The sequence below is a fragment of the Stylophora pistillata genome, chromosome 3 (assembly GCF_964205215.1).
Source record: "Stylophora pistillata chromosome 3, jaStyPist1.2, whole genome shotgun sequence".
Taxonomy (NCBI): domain Eukaryota; kingdom Metazoa; phylum Cnidaria; class Anthozoa; order Scleractinia; family Pocilloporidae; genus Stylophora; species Stylophora pistillata.
The window spans coordinates 39,583,465-39,600,515 of NC_142521.1; the positions used below are offsets into that span (position 1 = coordinate 39,583,465).

Here is a 17,051-nt window from a genome sequence, read left to right on the forward strand (position 1 = left end):
TCAAATCTTGGATTAGTTTGCCTAGCAACGGCAAAACAAAACAAAACAAAGGGAATCAGGCATGGACAAAGCAGAATCGTTAACGAATAAGAGTACAAAAAACAACGGTATGTCACACAGGTGTGTGGCCTTTTCGTCTAGCCTTCTAACTGAATGAGTCATTACACCACAGTGAAAAGCAAGGAAAATGCACGAGACACCTTACGAGAAGGATTTCAATGAATGAGGCAATGGCTTTCACGGCTAGCGATTAAAATAATGGCCGCTTTACGGCTAACGGTTAATCTTATTGAGATTCTCTTGGAAAACAGCACGAGAGGAGAGGAAATGAAGCGTATAGCTAACCACAATTCTTATCTTTTGTTATACAAGAAGGACCTTTAGGCCAGCTAAGTGCTAAGAAAGCGCAATTTATTTCGAGCGATAAATTGCGTTTATCGTGAGGCAGGTTCAAAATGTGAACTGGCATGTAAGCTCACAGCAATTAGCAGCATCGGTTGTTTGGAAGCTAGATTCATTCAATTCAACTTTATCAAAATAACTGAAATAAGCCGAGTGTTAAGTTTATTACGTATTAATTTTGTATTCAGGTTTTATTTGCATACGTGAAATTTCTGCTTCATATGACATGAACATTACAGCTCGAAGAAAACTTTGCATAGTTCCAATTTACTGAACTGCAACTTAAAACTGATTTAACCCAAGCTACATGAAACTTTATTGGTCCATTCTTTGGTTCAGTTCAGTTGTTATGATTTGATCTGTCACTTCGACATTGTCTGTTGTGATATCCATAATTGCAACGGACTCCTTTGGAAATAAGGGTCACGTTTATCATACATGAAATCAAACTCTTATGAGTGCCTATATCATAACGTCTTTGTGCGGTTATAAGAAAGGTCATGCACCCACTCGATCCGTCTATTATGGTGTGCTATTATGATGCAGATAAATGCATTGAAATGACACCGACAGCTTATAACTCAACCATCATAAAATATCGTCAAGCGAAAGATAAAACGTTTTGGTCCCGACTGAATGAACAAGAAAAAATAGCGGGTCTATTGCATAGTAGTCTATGCATAAATAAACGTCTAATGTTTTTTTTTTAATTTTTTCTATGATGATGAGAACCATGAAAACAAAAAAAATTATCAAAGTTAGAAATGTTCATCAATACAAATAAACCTAGTTTGAAGACATTTAGACGAGTTCTTTTCTTAATTGAAATGACTTACATTTTTCATTTACAGAAGTCTCTTCTAATCAAATTGTTCAACAAGATGAAATGCATTGATGCCTGTCGAGTAATATTCGATTTTTTTGTCAGAATATCTCTGAGGGCGAAAAAAGTACTCGTATTCCTTAGTTTACGTAAATGGCGAATGGAGAATTGATTGTCATGGTTAAATATGAAGCGATGAGTGCGATATCGGTTTTCAAGTGCAATTTAACGAGAAATTCACGACCCAAGTAATGGTTTTCCTTGAATCGCATAATTGAATAAAACTATGAAAAAGAAAAAGAAAAGAAAACAGCATTACTTATATATAGTTATATATACAATGTCACTTAGCCCCGTTTTCAACTCGCAATTCCACGCTTAATACCTTGCTTCGTTCACCAATCAGGATGTGAGATTTTATTCAATGATACGATTCGAAGGAAAATTCAATAACTGACTCGAGAATTCCGCATTAAACTACACTTGAAAACCGATATCGTATGAATGCGGTTCGTGCAATAGCAGTTTTCAGGTGTAAATTAACTTGGAATTCGCGAGTCAGGTAATAAATTTTTCTTGAATCACATAATTGAATAAAAATAAGAAGGGAAGAAAACAGCAAAAATATTTGTTTGCTTTTTTTTATTTACTCTGAGCGCGAAACAAGAAATGCGAATAGTTTCACTTAGCCTTGTTTTCAACAAACAATTCCGCACTAAATACCTCGCTTCGTCAACTAATTAGAATGTGATATTCTATTTAATCACTGCGTGATTCTAAAGAAAATAGAAGCAGATCTGAGCTGTGCAATATTGGTACACCGCCGTTTGCAAGCTCACTATTGGGAATCCCTGAGCAAAATATTAGGTGTTCAATTTTGTGATCCATCTGCTCGATGTATATCCTCGTATAGTCTATACCAAGTTACTAAAATTAAAACTGGTTTCTATAACTGGTTTCTATGTCAAAATTCTCATCAGGCCTGGTGTTTTTATCACTTTCAGGTGCTTTCGGTACCACTATCAGCGTATCATCTGAGGTCTCGTCGTCTTCCGTCCCAATGTGTGAATGTCCTTGTGGCTCTGCTTTGACAGTTTCAACACAAAGCGTGTCTTCGTCATATGGCTCAGGGAACCTTAAATCCTACTCATACAGTGTTTCAGCACCAACTGTGTCTTCGTCATATGGCTCAGGGAACCTTAAATCCTACTCATACAGTGTTTCAGCACCAACTGTGTCTTCGTCATATGGCTCAGGGAACCTTAAATCCTACTCATACAGTGTTTCAGCACCAACTGTGTCTTCGTCATATGGCTCAGGGAACCTTAAATCCTACTCATACAGTGTTTCAGCACCAACTGTGTCTTCGTCATATGGCTCAGGGAACCTTAAATCCTACTCATACAGTGTTTCAGCACCAACTGTGTCTTCGTCATATGGCTCAGGGAACCTTACATCCTACTCATACAGTGTTTCAGCACCAAGCGTGTCTTCGTCATATGGCTCAGGGAACCTTACATCCTACACATACAGTGTTTCATCCACCGATAAAACACAAAATTATACCACCAGTTCGTACTACACATCATCTTCTGTGACTCCTGTTTGTTATTGCCCATGTGGCACATCAACATCGGTCGTGAATGCGATTTGTAAGTATACCAACACATACATCATTTATTGGAAGGATCGAAATAATTTACGTTCATGGCATAATAGAGGAAAATGGGAATAAAAAAAGGTGTCTTCATTTTCAGGAGTATTAAATCAAGTATGAACGTTCTTCTACTAATGAATAATACAAAGACAGATTTGGCTAACTTTGTTAGTAAAAAGGACCCAGGATCATGAAATTAATCCTTAGTCCGTTGCATTTTACAGGAAAACTCATTACTTGACGAGGGAATTCTGCATTAAAGTGCGCGCGAAAACCGATATCGTACGAATCGCTTCCCGATATCGGTTTTCAAATGCAATTTAACGCGGAATTCACGAGTCAAATAATAGATTTTCCCTGAGTCGCATAATTGAATAAAAATGAGAAAAAAAAAGAAAAGAAAACAGCATTACTTATAGTTGTTATGTATACGTACATGCGAAATAATACCACGTAGCCTCGTTCAACTTGCAATTCCACGCTGAATACCTCGCTTCGTTAATCAATCAGAATGCGAGATTTTATTTAATGATGCGATTCCATTGTAATTAAACTGTCGTGATAAAGTGCGTTCGATCTTTCAGCCATCATGACTTTTCTTTCTCTTTGGCCAATGTAGCTGTGTCTGGCATCCAGCCCACATCGAGCTCAGTTCTCAATGCTTCTACATCTGCAGTTGTCTCCTCGTCAATCAATGATATTGCCACGGAAGGTAAATTCTAAGGTTTTCCATCCTGTAGACGCAATTAATAAGTATGACGAGTAACGTCGATTTGTTAGTTAATAGGAATTGCAACTTTTCTACTTAAACGGAAAAGATACTGCTTCGTGTCTAAACAGAATTGGCAAAAGCAGAAGCAAAAAACTAAGCAATAAACGATTCCGTGTTCTTGTACGACGTTTATAATTAGGTAGTTTATGTACTAATCGGAGACAAAAATAGCTCAAAATTGTTTTCACTTGTTACACTTGGTAGAGGAGAATTTTCCATACGAGAACGCTAATTTGTATCTCAACGGGTGTTAATGACCGTGCTGGCACAATAAAAGCGACTATTGATATGATCACGTTTTCTTACAGTGCATAATCTGTTTGATCGATTTTATACGTGGGACTTAAAAGGTTGGATCAAGTGTTCTTTGATCAATTCAGCTAAAATTATATTCTTTTATTGGAGGCTAGGTTTAAAGTACTTGTCTTCTTGATAGTTCCAGGTCGTTCTCAGTCACTCAGTACTACACCTAACGTTACACCAAGTACTACAAAAAGCTTATCAAACTCGTCTATCGAGCATGTATTAGCAAGTCCAAGCTTTTCAAGTCATGAACCAATGAGAACAAGCTCATCATTGCCCCATGAACGTAGCAGCTCTTCCATAGAGACATCAAGAATTGCAAGTGAGTCAAAGAGCACTGCTTTCAATGTTTTAATCTAACGAAAACTCCCAGTTTAAAACGAACAAACAAAATGCAATGCAAATAATACAAGAGGATGTGGGAATATATTTGGGAGTTTTTGAGTCATGAAATGAATAAGTATGAAAAAATGTTTAGGATAAAAGTATTGCTGCTCAGCCTCGTGAAACACAAGTTATCACTGATTAATTTTTTAAATTAGAGGACAAAGGTTCCCCAACTTAAGTGCAACTTCAGCATAACCAGCAGGCTGAACGACCTTGCAATTGTCTGACAATCGTGAACTGAGTCAGCAAAATCACGGTAACACATACCTTTCAGGCGCCTCATAAAACTAGGACATCTTGATTGGCTGTTTTAGAAATGTGGTGGGGAGGGGGAACGAATTACCATTCGCAAGACCGAGTTCAGAGTAAATCGATTCATTGATGATCCTCAAATTTCGGCCTTCTGATAAGAATGAAGAAACATTAGTCATGGGAGAGTGCCTTTTTTTATATTCACATAATAAGTTAAGACCAAAATGAACTATTCGTGATCCTTTCCAATTTACAGCTCCTTCAAGCGTGGTTGACCACACCTCATTGTGCGAGTGTCCCTGTGACATGAGATCTAGGTTCTTAGCACAAGCGTCCTCGTCAGTATCTGATTTAGGAAGCCTTTCGTCCCTCACATCCAGCGCTTTTGGACAACGCTCTTCAATTTTGGCAGAAAGCTCATGGTCCGTGTATGATTCAGGGAGCCACTCATCCTTCACAAACAGCGTTTTTGGACAAATTTCTTCAGCTTTGGAGGAAAACTCAAGGTCTTTGTATGATTCGGAGGGCCTCTCATATTCCGCATCCAGCGCGTTTGCCGAAAGTCATTCAGTTTCAGGAGAAAACTCATGGTCGCTGTATGGTTCAGAGAACCCTTCATCTTCCACACCCATGGTTTTTGCGCAAAATGCTTCAGTTCCTTCAGAAACATCATCGTCAGTGTATGATTCAGAGAACCTGTCATCTTCCACATCTATGGGTTATGTGCAAGATACTCCAGGTTCAGTAATAGCCCCAATGGTGTTAACTGTTTCAGAGAACCTCGTATCCTCCGCATTTACTGGTTTAATGCAAGACATTTCTTCGGTTTCAGGGAGCCTAACATCCTCTTCATCAAGCGTTGGACGGAAAATAATATCACCCACCAATACATACAGAATGTCATCGCGTTCGGCTTCCTCTGTCTGTTATTGCCCGTGCAGCACATCAACACCTGCCCCTTCGCCAAGCAGCAGTATGAGTGTTTCTGCTTCATTATAATTCATAAAAAAACATAAACGTTATAAGTTCCAAAAATTTTCTTTGGTTTGTCAGCACTATTTAAAGTCGTTCTGGTTAGAAAGTAAAACGCTAGCTATTCGGGGTCCTAAAGCCCTCGCTAAGAGGCTGTTGATAAAGAATTAGCAACTATCTTCCCACCAAAAGCCTGGTTTGACGGCGCAGCCTTTCCAATTTGTAGATTCCACGTGAATATCATTGAAATATTGCCAAATGAAATCCAATCAAAATAATCGCCAATGTTTGCCAATGAGGGGAGACGAGATTACGCGAGTAACTTGTGGAGTAAGGGCGGCAATACACCAGTTGTTACGACAAAGTACTCAACTGAGGTAAAGTGCTCACTGCTTTTTATCTCGCTTTCCAGCAAGCAAATAGTGGTTTTGAAGGATAAAAATTTTATCCACACTTGATGGCAGACCACTTAGAGTAAAATTTGTGATAGAATTAGTCGATAAGGTTTTTTTCAATTTTTTTAAATTTAACGCAATTTATTTTTCTTTTTTCTCCTTCACTTTAGCTGTTGTTAGCCCCACGCCCACTCCGTCAGTCGGTAAGTTGCACTAAATCAATCTCCAATAAACAAGAAGAGTTATAAAAGTTTGATATGTTGAGAACCTCGAACGGATCGAAGAAACAGTTGTTTTCAAATCGCTCGTTATAGTTAACAATGCGCTAAATGAAGATCAAATCAATTAAAACGTTATACCCTACCATTAACGCTTTTGTCAACACTCTTAAAAAGAAAAGATTTGCAAAACTTAATGTATTTATTTTAATGTATTCCCAAAATAGTAACTTAAACTCCCACTTAATAGACAAGTGTGGGTATAATGGGCTATTTCCCTTTCCAATTCAACTGTGGTCAGATTCCTTTACGGAAACGAAGAGCCCGCAAGAGTTTGCTTCACTCCTTAGATGTTGCTTTGTTGCTTAGTTGGTAGTAGCGCCCACGGATTCCACTCCCGTTTAATACTTAATTCTTGAAAGGCTTATTTTTTTAAAAACTTCTCAATTACAGTTCCGTCCCCTCATTTTTTCGTTCCTAAAAAAAAAGTTTATCAGAACCATTTCATTCGTTTTATTTCTAATAGTTCCACCAGCAAGCAACATGTATCCCTACGGACCGCAGCAAAAAGATAATGAATTTGGTCTGGACGATTCTCCTTATTACTACTCCGACCACTGCCTGAGGATCAACACAATTCGGATCGGAATTCCGTTCTTCTCGGAGAGGCATTACAAGCTATATGTGAGTTAAAAATTAAGTTTAGATGTACTAATCTACTGCTTTTAAGAAAAATTCTTGTGACAGGTGAAGCACAGGGAAGAGATTATTTAAAAAATCAAAAGAAGTGGTTAACCTCGTTTTACGCCAAAAACGCACAGAAATTCCAGGGCTGCATGTGAAATGCTACTTGGAATAATGTATGTAATGAAAGATTTTAGTGATATGCTTCCTTTTCTTTCCTCTATCAGGCCCCTTTCATTAGCGCATTGTTTTCCTCTAAAGATAGCGTAGAGGGGGTTTAATGGCAAATGGAGGAATGAAGTTCTCTCGCTCGGAGGAGAACTTGGGATTAAGAGGAAAAGGAAATCAGCCGCTAAATGTTTGTTAAATTTTCTCTTTATGAATTATGCTTACTACACTAATGCATGAGAGCCCTGAAGAGGTTCGAAAACAGATGTTTCTGTAACGGAATTATTTTCTTTTTCATTTTTTTTTTCCTTATCAATCTGGCATTTTTAGCAATCTGGCAATCTGGTACTTCTGACACAACACTCGGCCAAAATATTTCAATAGGGCGTTACTCATCCAGAAACTACACATGTACATACTGCTTCACTCTTGTTAATGTTAGTATCTTTTTTTTTTTTACTTTTCTTTCTCAGATTTGTCGAAATGGTATAATCCAGTTGGATTTTGAGTGGAGCTGGTGGTGGCCTCGGAAATTTGGTATCTACTGGTGGTTCGACAACATGGGTATTGTTGCGCCCTTCTGGGCCACAACCGATACTTATTTTGCCTTTAAATACAATCATTCAAGGGTTTATTATCAAGTGTACAGCCAAACCCAAAACGACTCGTCGGAAATTCTTGATTTGGCCACAAGGCATGTAAAGGATTACACCGAGGGATTTGGAGACTTTGAGGCCACTTGGGTCCTTGTTGTGACTTGGGAAAAACTCTGTCCATATTCTTATGATTCATACTACTATAGATATGGTAGCGAGAAGAATTTTCAGTTGAACTGTCCTCGAGTAAGTATAATCATTACCATTACTATTATATTAAATCAGCCGAATTATAGTTACCACATATGAACTGTGCGTGAATGTGGCATATTTTTAGGTCAAATAAACTCATCAAGTTTCACAAAAGCAGAGTTGGTGCAGAAGTAGCAGGATTTTACTAAATGACTTTCTTCATCTCTCGACTCTGTAATCGCTCAAAACGTGAGTGGCAAATGTTTCTCATGCACAAAAGATTTTTGTAAAACAGTGAGAAGACAAATACTTGGAGACTATGCATGGTTTAGTCGTGGACGCTAAGTCAGAATTTCAATTAATCACTATACATTATGGTCACTAAACTTTAGAGTAAAACTTTGACAAGAAATAATATTTATATAGCCTAAATTATAATCCAGAATACATTATCCTCCTTTGATATCCAACCTGACAACGCAGCATTCAAGAACTTGAACGGCTTACGTGGCTGAAAACATTTTATCATGGCATTGGTCATTTGAGAACATTTTGGAGTACCGTCAACTATTATTTTTCATGCTAAACCAAAAATTGTTGTTCACTGCTTTGAAGGATTTAACTTACGTGTGTGACCCATAGCCATAGTCTTCCAGTTGTCTTTCAATCTCGAACAAGGCCATTTTATGATTTATGTATATCTGGGGAGACAATTCCGTGAAGTCACAGCACAGGTGGCCTAAGCTCTTTTTAAGAACCACACAAATAACACAATTTGCATATCGATTTATAAGGATTTGTATGGGATTTTCTACAAGATATCCATGGAGATATTTAAAAGTGAAAATATTAAATAAAAATGGCTTACCTTATTCTATACGTGTGTTGTTTGCTCCTGGTGTCGTTATTTTACCGATTTAACTTGATTTAAGCGGGGTTTTTTTTGTTCTGGTTTTCTCTTCTTAAAGAGAATACAAAGCCAAACACTTCTGTCCGGACAGCGTCCCAAACGAAGTAAAAAGTCCCAAGCTAAAATGTAGCCACGGCCACAAATCTACCGCAGAATTAAAGGGCAAAGGTTGAATTTTCATTTCGATTCTCTAGCCACACGATCTCAGCCCTGCGATCGACGCCAGGGGGCTCTTCGTGTCCTCAGTAAAACGCCAAAACGATGGTAAACATCCGCATCATTTTAACCCCGACACAACGACCGTTGAAATCAGCTTGGTAACCTCGTCATATTGGCAAACCAAGACTCGCGGGGGTACTAAGTTGTCTAGTACCCCCGCGAGTCTTGGTTTGCTAACATGACGAGGTTATCAAGCCGATTTCACGGTCGTTGTGTCGTGGTTAAAATGACGCGGATGTCTACCATCGTTTTAGCGTTTCACTGAGGACACGAAGAGCCACCTGGCGTCGATCGCAGGGCTGAGATTGTGTGACTAGAGAATCGAAATGAAAGTTCAACCTTTGCCATTGAATTCTGCGGTTGAATTGGTGGCCGTGGGTACATTTTAGCTTGGGATTTTTTACTTCGTTCGGGAGGCTGTATGGACAGAAGTGTTTGGCCTTGTCTTCTCTTTAAGAGGAGAAAACCAGGATTTAAAAAAAAAACCGCTTAAATCAAGTTAAATCGGTAAAATAACGACACCAGGAGTAAACAACACAAGTATAGAATAAGGTCAGCCATTTTTATTTAATATTTTCACTTTTAACTATCTCCATAGATATCTTGTAGAAAATCCCATGCAAATCCTTATAAATCGATATGCAAATTGTGTTCCTTGTGTGGTTCCTAAAGAGAGCTTGGGCCGTCTGTTGTCACAGATGAAATTGTGAATTATACTTTATCTTAATTTTTTGGATTGTTTCCCAGAGTAACACCTTCCAAGCTGTCTTAATAACGAATGGATTTAACGCTTTTTTGATGTATAACTACCCCTCTAAAGGGATACAGTGGCTAGTTGACGTAGATCCGTAAGTACTCTTTAACTTAACTGAGAGGCAAAGTCAGAATCTATGTTAAACTCGAAATGACTTGGACCAAAGTCTGCACTTGTTTTCCACTTTTGATTCATGTTTACACTTTCGGGAGAATTCTCATGATTTATGGACTTACATGGTGTATGCCACGAAAACCTAATTTCAAGTTTGTTAATGATCCATGACCTCTATTGACAATTAGACCGGTTTTAAAGGTGCTGCAATCACTTTTATTGGAGACCAAGCGCCTTCCTTTGAATCAAGGGAAACGTTAAATTATTGCCTTTCCTTCTTATTTTTTTTCTCGGAAGATAGGCACTTGCGAGTACCACAAACTTAGATCAACGCAAAGAAAGCCCAGACTCTGAAATATCTCATTTATCATTTGTTTGTTTGGAAGCAGTTTTGTTTACTATGATTGCAGGGATAACTACCGTTACTGGACCGACTTCTATGGTCTTCCTGTTGCCGGCTGGAATGCAGGGGACGACGGCGAACATTTTGAGAACTTGAAAGGGTAAGAGTGATCCAATAAAAATTAAGTTGTGTAAAATGATCGAACGAGGCTAAGATGCGATTTCTTTAGATATTCGGCTATGAATTACTATGATGAAATATTAAAGAAGAAACTTACATACGTTTATAAGATCATTTTTTGGACTTGATAATTACGATAGTTAAACTTCGAAAGGTCGTTGTATCGTTTGGCAAAAGGAAAGTACAGAGTCTCCATAAAAGCCATGGGTAAAGGAATTGTTAATGAATTAATTGTTGACTATAATTTTTTTTTTCGACAATGAGGCTGTAAAGCATGACCTCCTGTGAGACAGCGGGACTCCGGTAAAAGCTGAGAAATTTTATCCAAGTAACACGCATACTCCGTTATATAAAACGTCTCAGGGTATAAAATAACCACAGAAATAACAAGTTTATCAGATGATCTGGAGAATATTTTAGCCACCTACTATTGCCAAGATTTCTTAATCTTCAAATTTTATGTGTAGCGTTAAATACATGCGTAACTCATAATAAGAGAAACGTTGTTGGGTTTATCTGTATTTGATTTCAGCTCTGGTACATTTGGATTGACTGAAATCGATAAGAAGGCAGGAAACACGGGTGTGGTGGGAAGGCACTTTTGGAGAATTGAAAACAGCGACGGAGAAGGTGCAGAGGAGAAATGCTTACGTTGGGACATGCAAAATAGAGCCTGGAAAGTTCTCGACCGGTATGAGGAACTTATCCAATCAGACTCGGAAATGGCCTGCCCCTGTACTGGGTGGCAGGCATTTTTCGATAGGGGACGATTTAGGTGGAATTGGAGGAACTCATGGCCTGAATTATGTTTTGAGTCCAGACGTTCCAAGCGCTTTGAATTCAACACCACAGATGGACCATTAGAATTTGAATTGATACAACAGTGTTGTTACTCTACACAGTGGGAAGACTGGTTATCCCTTAAGTTCGGACCACCTGACGGAGGACGCGTAAAACTCACATTCCCAGATGACTCGAATAATCGCACAAAAAGCTTCTACACAGATGAGCAGGCTTATAAATATTGCTGCGTCGACTCACTCAACTGTGATTTATTTTATAAATTACGTCCGTCCGATAGCTGCTCAAACTACGTACCTCAAGTTAGAAGTGAGTGTTACTGGGTTTTTACGTTAGAAAGCATGATGCTTGTCACTTAATACGGAGTGGAGTCATTCCATGGTATCCTTTGTCATATCAATTACCACACATAGTCATGCCCTAGTCATTCATTTTATTTATTCAATTACTGCGCCTTCTAATGTTCGCCCACACGAATTCCATAGTGTTTTAATTTACAGACATGGTTGTGGTCCTGGACGTAATTGCTTGGTTTAAAATTATTACCCTGCCCTCTTAGATCCATTTTCAAACGGATTAGGACAATCGATATTTTTGTGATTTTATCATTATAATTATGTTCCCTTACTAATTTCCAGTAAACTGAAGCGATTATTGATACATTTCAAATTGTATAATGAATAGCATTTTACCCTAATCCTTCCTTGAGTTCTGAAAATATCGTCCCTTTTCAATATTTAAATTTGTTTTCTGCAAAAAGCACTTTCAATAATTCTTGACAGTTTAAACCCCGTATGATGCCAATTCCATAGATATTATTGTTTCTATTTTTAATGAAGGATGGTTTTGGGGTGATCCTCATATCAAGACACTGGACGGTGGGAACTACACATTTAACGGTCTTGGTGAATATACTATGGTCGATGCACAAAATGGAACATTTCAACTTCAGGCCAGAACAACACTTGCTCCGGGAAATTCAAGCACAGCAACCATCTTCTCAGCAGGAGCTGCTAAAGAAGAAAATTCGAGCACCATTGAGGTTCGAGTGAAAGACGGAGGTGAGCATGCGAGAAACAATTAAGAACTCGGTCCTAACAAAAAATGATAAAAAACTATTTCAGAGTGAATAAATTTTCATGCGATAGACGTGAACGCGATAGATGGACAAGTGACGAGGGTTTCCTTACCTTCTTGTTTTAGTTACCCTGTTTCCCTTGAGGAAGATCGTGTTTCACCTTTTGACTGAAGGGTAAAGGGGTATTATAGGGTGATTCTGCCTGAAGAAAATTGTGTCGAAGACAAGGGATTATATACAGTTTATAATCTCTTGGTTAGAGATTAATGAGCAACCACATTTGCTAGCGCTAGCGTAAGAATAATAACAATAATAATGATAATGATGATAATAATAACTTTATTAACATGTCAAGACAATAGCAGTTGCCCACTCAGTAAGGGCACCTATCTACAATGTTAATAGAAATAAACAGTCCAACTATATTCCCTCATATAATTCCCTTAAGCCTAAGCATATAAATATAAGATTACAATAAGATATCTCTAATAAATGTATTATATAAAAGTAACTATATGAATTAACCTATAACCAAAATTAAGAATTACAAAGCGTGGTCGATATAGTGGCCGAGTAGGTGAGGTATCTGTCTGATAATAAACAGACGTCGACGAAAAAGTAGTTGACGAAATCCTAGTGTCGATTTTTAACTATCATGCCCTGAAATTAAGAAAAAAATAAAAATGGTGACTTTTTTCTAATCTTTTCAATTTTTCCGGCAAGGTGGCCTTGTTATATTAATCGACAGTGCACATTATTATGGCTACAATAATTTGACGAATCAAAGTGTGGACGTTGGAGGAAATCTTTCTGTCTCAAAACCAAAGGAAGACTGTTTGCAAGTTTCTTTTCCGTCAACATCGTCAGTGGAGTTCTGCGAGAATAAGGAAATGATGTCCTTTGTTGTGACCCTCGGAAAAGACTTTAAAAACACCACGAAAGGATTGCTGGGAACGTGGAACGATAACCCTAAGGATGACTTCACATTGCCTAATGGGACAGTTTTATCAGCGTCGTCATCATTGGAAGACATTCACTTTGATTTTGGTGTTAAATGTAAGTACAACTATTGTAACCTTAACTTCCCGCTAGATTTGGATCAGGATATATCAGCAAGTCCAATAGCACAGACATAATCGTAACTGCCATGATGCCCAAACTAAATGCAACAACGGGATAGTGTTCAAACGGAAATAGGCCGGTTTGATCACAATATGGCTAAAATAACTTAATTTTCTTTGCTTTACTTAAGTGGTTCGCATCTTTACGATTTTCAGGATTCATTTTTCCGACGTCTTAGCACTAGGCACGCCGTGAATAAAATACATTCTTCCAGGAATCCCCTCCCCCCTTCCTGCCACCCTCAGTACAAGAAATTGCACATCGCAAAGTATATCATGTTTAACAACAACAAACATATGAAACATATGTGTGAACTGCGGTTATGAGACGTATATGAGAACGATCCTTCGCAGTAAAGCACTATTTGAGCAATAGTGAAAATCAGACCTGAAAAAAATTTCAGGCCTGTACGGGACTCGAACCACTGACCTCTGCGATACTAGTGCAGAGGTCAGTGGTATCGCACTGCACTAGTATCGCAGAGGTCAGTGGTTCGAGTCCCGTACAGGCCTGAAATTTTTTTCAGGTCTGATCTTCACTATTGCTCAAATAGTGCTTTACTGCGAAGGATCGTTCTCATATATATATCATGTTTCTAAGCAGCATATCAGAGCCCCAAAAAACAATCTGCACAAAATAGGGACCATATTATACAAATGAACTCTTGCTTTGAAAAGTTTCGCTGGAATGCTTTTACTGAGTGCCAATCTTAGTTATTGTTTGCACTTGAATATCTTTTACCCATTAATTTTATTTGTAATGTTCCGCAATCTTTGATTCATATCTTATAGGGCAAATCAACCAGTTGCAGTCTCTTTTCACTTATGCTGATAATGAAAGCGTGGCAAACTTTTCGAAACTTGATTTCGAGCCCATGTTCGCCGATAAAATCGCCTGGCAAAATGACAGCTTACGACGGAAAGCTGAAGAACAATGTGGAGATGATTACGAATGTCTGTTTGACGTGGCTTCCACCAACGACTTGTCTATTGGTTCGGCAACCAAACAAATTAGTGTTCAACTGGTGGATGACTCGAACAAACTCAGTAAGTAGAATTACAGTTTCTTTTTTCTTTTTTTTTTGCTTGTTTTACAATTTTTTTCTTAGCCTTTTATGTAGAGAATTTCCAAGACCGGTCTAACTATCTATCAAGTGAAATAATTCACAAAACACATATTTCCTCCTTCGCTCCCAATGTTCCTTCGTAAGAGGAAAATAAGCTCCTGTCATTAATTATAACAATATGGAGAAGACAACAGAGTGAAATTCAAACTGGTCTTGGAAGTTAAGTTAATGACCTCGTGGCCTTCAACCTGCATCGGCCCGATGCAGGTCGAAGGCCACGAGTTAGAAACCTACTTTCTGATAGACATTAAGCGTAAAAAATTTTTTTCCTGCCTTCACAGACAACTTTCCACCTAAGATAGGAAACACTTCCGATGAAATAAACGTGACAATTCACGAAATAATTGAACTGAATATAACAGCTGTGGACGACGGGGCCATCGCGTTTCGCGTGATTAACAAACCTGTGGGAGCCACTTGGAACCAAACTGGAAACGTTCTGATATTTTACTGGAAAGTTACATCATCACAGAAGGTACAAGCTATGATCACATATTATTTTTTTATCCTTATAATTATTATTATCATTATTTTATAATTAAAAGAAATGATTATTACCGATGCAATCTGAATATCTAAGTTATTCAGAATTGATAGTTCGCCCAACTGATTCACCACTGATGTTAACAGTTGGAAATAGATCGGAAAAGATCATAGAAGTCAAAAGTGCTTTTATAACTGAAAAAGTTCAAGGCAAATACAATCTCTTTTTAAGATTGAGAACTAGATAAAACAAAACACACACAAAAAAAGAAAAAAAAATATATAAAAGAGTTAGACTTGCTATCCGTAAAACAGTGCTCGATACATATAGTAGAGCGAGTATAACGCGTGATAGGCAGAAATATCAACTACATTTCATCTCTACAGACCTGTTTCGTGGTTGCCCACTCATCAAGGGATTTTAATGACAGAATTACGCAGTACCAGCTTATATACTATACTAATTAACATAATTGATTTGGTGCGAAAAGTATCAAGTCAGCTGACATTTTTTTGTAATTTCTTTATTTTTTTTGAATTTTACAAAACATTACTCTACTTACAATACAGTACAGGACTCAGTTACAGTTCGTTGCTTACAATAGTTTACTGAGAACACAACTGAAACAAAGTATAGTTTACAATAACCTTGAAATTACACTAAAACAATTGTTCGCCTCAGGTTCGGTGAATATTGTCGATTAATCCCCTCGACTTCGTCTCGAGGATAATTCGGCGATATTCACCTCACCTTTGGCGAATAATTGTTAAATATAAACTTAAGATTATTTCATGGTTGGCGAGCGTGTGCGATTTTTATTCACGAGTTGTGAGGAATTTTAGCACTGAAATATTGCAAATGTTTGTTATGTTAAATCACAGTCAAAAAAAGAAAAAGATACGTATGATGCACGATCCTCGCAGTAGATAGCGCTATTTAAGCAATAGCGAAAATCAGACCTGAAAAAAATCAGGCCTGCACGGGATTCGAGCCACAACCTTTCACGGGTTTATTACGAATCAACTTAACGGACTGCTCCCAGTTGGCTTGTTTGCTCAATTGGTAGAGCGCTGCACTAGTATCGCAGAGGTCAGTGGTTCGAATCCCGTACAGGCCTGATTTTGTTCAAGTCTGATTTTCGCTATTGCTTAAATAGCGCTATCTACTGCAAGGATCGTGCGTCATACGTATCTAATACCGCAGTTCAAAATATATGAACTTCATATATTTCATTGTATCTGATTTATCACTTTCACGGGTTTATTACGAATCAACTTAAAGGCCTGCTCCCAGTTGGCTTGTTAGCTCAATTGGTAGAGCGCTGCACTAGTATCGCAGAGGTCAGTGGTTCGAATCCCGTACAGGCCTGATTTTTTTCAGGTCTGATTTTCGCTATTGCTTAAATAGCGCTATCTACTGCAAGGATCGTGTATCATACGTATCTAATACTGCAGTTCAAAATATATGAACTTCATATATTTCATTGTACCAAAAGAAAAAGAAGTCGCGAACTCGATATCGCTTTCGTTTAGACCCAATCAATGCTTTCAAGACGCCTAAAATCCTGAGTTCCAATATGCCTAGAAAGGCGAAACTGTACTTTTAAAATAATTTATATCAAGAAGAAAGAATACAAATTTAAGAATAAATATTAGCGAGAAAAACACACAACGTTTCGATGACTCCATGTCATCATTCTCAAGCGAGAAGAGAATAAAAATGAATGGGTAATTTATACCGTACGAAGGTGACAAACGTAAAAAGTTAAAGTTTTTTTTAAAAAATTGAAATAAATAACTGCGCGTGTTGAGTTCATAAATGTAAACTATTAAATAAATAGTTTCGCGCGTATGGAATCCGATTGTATGTTCAAATAGGGCTTCATCTTCTTTATGAAAAGTATTTCATGAACTAAACAGTCCAGTTTCCCTGTGCACTTTTTAAGTACGTTGAAATGCTTGGTCAGGTCGCCGATGGTTTGTGGGCCGTGGTCGTTCTTTAGATGTTTGCCGATGGCCGAATTACGGTGCTCATTAATACGTTGATGTAAATGCCGGCTGGTGTACCCGACGTAAAAAAAAAATTTTTGACTTTTTACG

General features: G+C 37.9%; 1 protein-coding gene across 5 annotated transcripts in view; it reads left to right on the forward strand.

Annotated features, from left to right (window-relative positions):
- LOC111342956 (mucin-like protein) overlaps positions 1 to 17,051 on the forward strand; it is a 159,462-nt gene that overhangs the window by 100,947 nt on the left and 41,464 nt on the right. For all 5 annotated transcript variants that reach the window (XM_088752118.1, XM_088752117.1, XM_088752119.1 and 2 more), the window contains 14 exons: positions 2,230 to 2,877; positions 3,502 to 3,594; positions 4,091 to 4,279; positions 4,853 to 5,569; positions 6,134 to 6,166; positions 6,708 to 6,865; positions 7,507 to 7,875; positions 9,698 to 9,798; positions 10,229 to 10,321; positions 10,874 to 11,451; positions 11,982 to 12,203; positions 12,944 to 13,276; positions 14,134 to 14,388; positions 14,750 to 14,943. In XM_088752118.1, the coding sequence (XP_088608244.1) occupies positions 2,230 to 2,877; positions 3,502 to 3,594; positions 4,091 to 4,279; positions 4,853 to 5,569; positions 6,134 to 6,166; positions 6,708 to 6,865; positions 7,507 to 7,875; positions 9,698 to 9,798; positions 10,229 to 10,321; positions 10,874 to 11,451; positions 11,982 to 12,203; positions 12,944 to 13,276; positions 14,134 to 14,388; positions 14,750 to 14,943 (3,983 nt within the window). The remainder of the gene's footprint in view (positions 1 to 2,229; positions 2,878 to 3,501; positions 3,595 to 4,090; positions 4,280 to 4,852; positions 5,570 to 6,133; positions 6,167 to 6,707; positions 6,866 to 7,506; positions 7,876 to 9,697; positions 9,799 to 10,228; positions 10,322 to 10,873; positions 11,452 to 11,981; positions 12,204 to 12,943; positions 13,277 to 14,133; positions 14,389 to 14,749; positions 14,944 to 17,051) is intronic.